This window comes from Austrofundulus limnaeus, unplaced genomic scaffold (assembly GCF_001266775.1).
Source record: "Austrofundulus limnaeus strain Quisiro unplaced genomic scaffold, Austrofundulus_limnaeus-1.0 Scaffold322, whole genome shotgun sequence".
Lineage (NCBI taxonomy): Eukaryota > Metazoa > Chordata > Actinopteri > Cyprinodontiformes > Rivulidae > Austrofundulus > Austrofundulus limnaeus.
The window spans coordinates 170,429-173,233 of record NW_013952724.1 but is presented as its reverse complement, the minus strand read 5'-3'; the positions used below and the strand labels follow the sequence as shown (position 1 = coordinate 173,233).

At 38.0% G+C, this 2,805-nt stretch overlaps 1 protein-coding gene across 1 annotated transcript in view; it reads right to left on the bottom strand.

Moving 5' to 3' along the window:
• cunh1orf50 (chromosome unknown C1orf50 homolog) overlaps window positions 1-1,633 on the bottom strand; it is a gene marked incomplete at its 5' end in the record, with an annotated part of 8,581 nt that extends 6,948 nt beyond the window's left edge. The window contains 4 exon segments of the mRNA XM_014022277.1: window positions 60-191; window positions 295-381; window positions 459-574; window positions 1,586-1,633. Of these exon segments, the coding sequence (XP_013877731.1) occupies window positions 60-191; window positions 295-381; window positions 459-574; window positions 1,586-1,633 (383 nt within the window).
• Between the last annotated feature and the right edge of the window lie 1,172 nt (window positions 1,634-2,805).

The window sequence follows — 2,805 nt, the reverse complement described above, 5'->3', positions numbered from 1 at the left end:
GTGTGTGTGTGTGTGTGTGTGTGTGTGTGTGTGTGTGTGTGTGTGTGTGTGTGACCAACCTTTGGGGAAATAATGGAGAAGTATTTCTGTCCAGAAGGCCTCTGGTAGAGGTGATACACATTGCCTGGTTTCTTCAAAATGTTGCAGGCAGCATGATGGAGTTCAGCATCTCGCTTTGCCTCTTCTAACACCTAAAAAGTAACAAACTGCATCAAAACAACCAATATCTGAGAGCGTCAGTCACAACTCTGCTGCTTTTATCAGACAGGAGCTCCTGTGAATGTTTGCTCATACCTTTCTCGCCTGCTCCTGCAGGTATCTGATCTGATCTGCGATCACTGTCAGCTTGTTGCAAGCATTGGCTTTTACGAAATCATCTCCCTGAGAAATATTCAGATATTAGAATTACTGTAGGTATTTATCATGAGGCTTTTCATGCTGGTAAACATCATTCAGACCTTCTGGACTTGCTCCGCCAGGGCCACCAGGTCTGTAGGGTCTCCCACTCTGTTGGTCTGGTAGGAGCTGACCAGTTCCAGCCCACTGGGTGTGGAGCTGCTCTCCACTAGTGTCACTGAAACAGACAGCAGTTACATCCTGAACTGATAGCTCTGCTACTAATGTTTTTAATTATTAGCAGATGGTCAAAGGAGAAAACTGACCAACATTTTAAAAACTGAGCAATAACTTGTACTTTAATGAGCTCCTGTCAGCCTGTTAGTAAAATATCTCATGAGCCACTTGATAAATTTAACTAAATTTTGCAGAAAACAATTATTAGATGTACACTTACATTTAATTAACTGTTGGTGTCAACCCAATTCAAGATGGCTGCCACACAACAGCACAGAAATGTCTAAAACTCAGTTAACAGATGAGGTTTTAAATTTGGTGTGGTAGTAGCTGAAAGTCCTCTTCAGTAAATACTCTGATGTGATATGTTGTGAGATTTTGACCAAAACTGCTACAACTTCATTATTTCCCAACATGAGATTAGAAAAGTAACAGGCAGATGAAATGCAATTCTGAAGGGAACTGTTCGCTTTAATTTAACCTCATGTAAATAAATAAATTCACAATCTGTAGTGATTCTGCTTACAACGTGGTAATATCACAATACTGTATATCTAGAGTTTTAAAACTCTTTACTAATCTGATATGAATTCATTATTTTGATGTTCACTTGTGTTTCCTCCACAGACCAGAAACATGCATGGCAGGTTTAATTTGAACTAAAACTGTCTCTAGGGTGAGTTGTTGATTAAACACGATGTTTTGAGTTTTAACATGTGTGGTTTAAAGCTAAGTGGCAAAATAATAATAATAATAATAATAAACCAACCATTACTCTTTTACAACATACCCACCACTAAAAAAGCATGCCTCAAAAATAATCATTACAAACTCAGTTCAATGTAAACTGTAACATTTCTTCTATTTTTGTCATGTATAGATGTAAACACAGTGTTCATGAGCTGAGGGTGGCTAATTTTAGCTAAATTTACTGACTATCGGTTTTCCTCAGCAACCATCTGTGTGGAAGAAAGTTTCTGCTTTAAACTAATTAACTAGTTAAACATATTACCTGTGGTGGTTTTGTCAGGCTGGCTTGGTAAAGTCACTGTCCTGTCCATTTTTTTTTTCTTCTTTCACTTTTTTTTTCTACAAACTCCTTTCAGCAGATCAGTTCACCGGCTCGTTTCACAAACCAGTTTTTCCACACGGTCCTTATTCAACACTTAGCAGTCCTCCTGATATGTGCCTGTTTAAAAATTGCGTAAATAAACTCTTAATATCTTTTTTTTCGGGGAAGGTGGGCTGTGACTGAGGAATATTTTTTGTGTCTTCAGCCATCAAGCACGGTTAAAATACGTGGAAAATTTAAAGCTATGATTTGGAAAATTAGAAAAATAAAAATCAGGCAGACAAGCTGCAACATCTGGGCTCGTAGGTATGGCTGTAGCGTCCAATGAGGTATATTAGACGAGTTATCACGTGACTTTGGGCATCGTCAGAGCAATCCTGTGAGGGACGCGCTTCCAACACAGAGGGAAACAAATTTTCACAGGGTACCTGAATTTTGTACAACACCGGGTTTAAAACGGTTTTTAAACCCGGTGTTGTACAAAATTCAGTTACCCTGTGAAAATTTGTTTCCCTCTGTGTTGGAAGCGCGTCCCTCATAGGATTGCTCTGGCGTTATGCCCTGGACCATAGAAATGAATACGTTGTTCCCTGGACCAGTGACTCACAAGGGGGAATAGATTTTCACAAGGAAACTGAAATTCGCACAACACCGGCGTCTCCATCGGGTTCTGCAAGCTTTTTTTTCCCCCCTTTTTTTAAATGAACAAAAAAATGCGAATTTACAAAACACTTGAAAGGGTAAATATCTCTGATACACCAGGTAGGAATGAGCTACACATACAAAAGAAAAAAAAAATAAAAGTGAGAACACTGAACATATAAAGCATACAGCAAAGTTGGAGGGAAATATAGCTACAAATTTTATATATAGGAAGGCAGGAGCAATGTATAACTTAAAGGAGCCAATGAACAAATTAGTAAAAAAAAAAGTTTATAATGTCTTTCAGTATTTTCTTGGTACTGCAAGCTGCAGTTAGGTATTATTGAAGAGCTTTGTCTATCACTATTTGCAAGTGAAAACTGCAAAAATTCTAAGTTCATAAATCCTCGTGAAAATGCTTATTTTGCATTATCCCAAGTTAGGATAATGCAATGCTTGTGATGTCCTGATGCATCTCAGTAATCCAGGTAAAAAAATCAAAAAGAAAAAAATTGTAT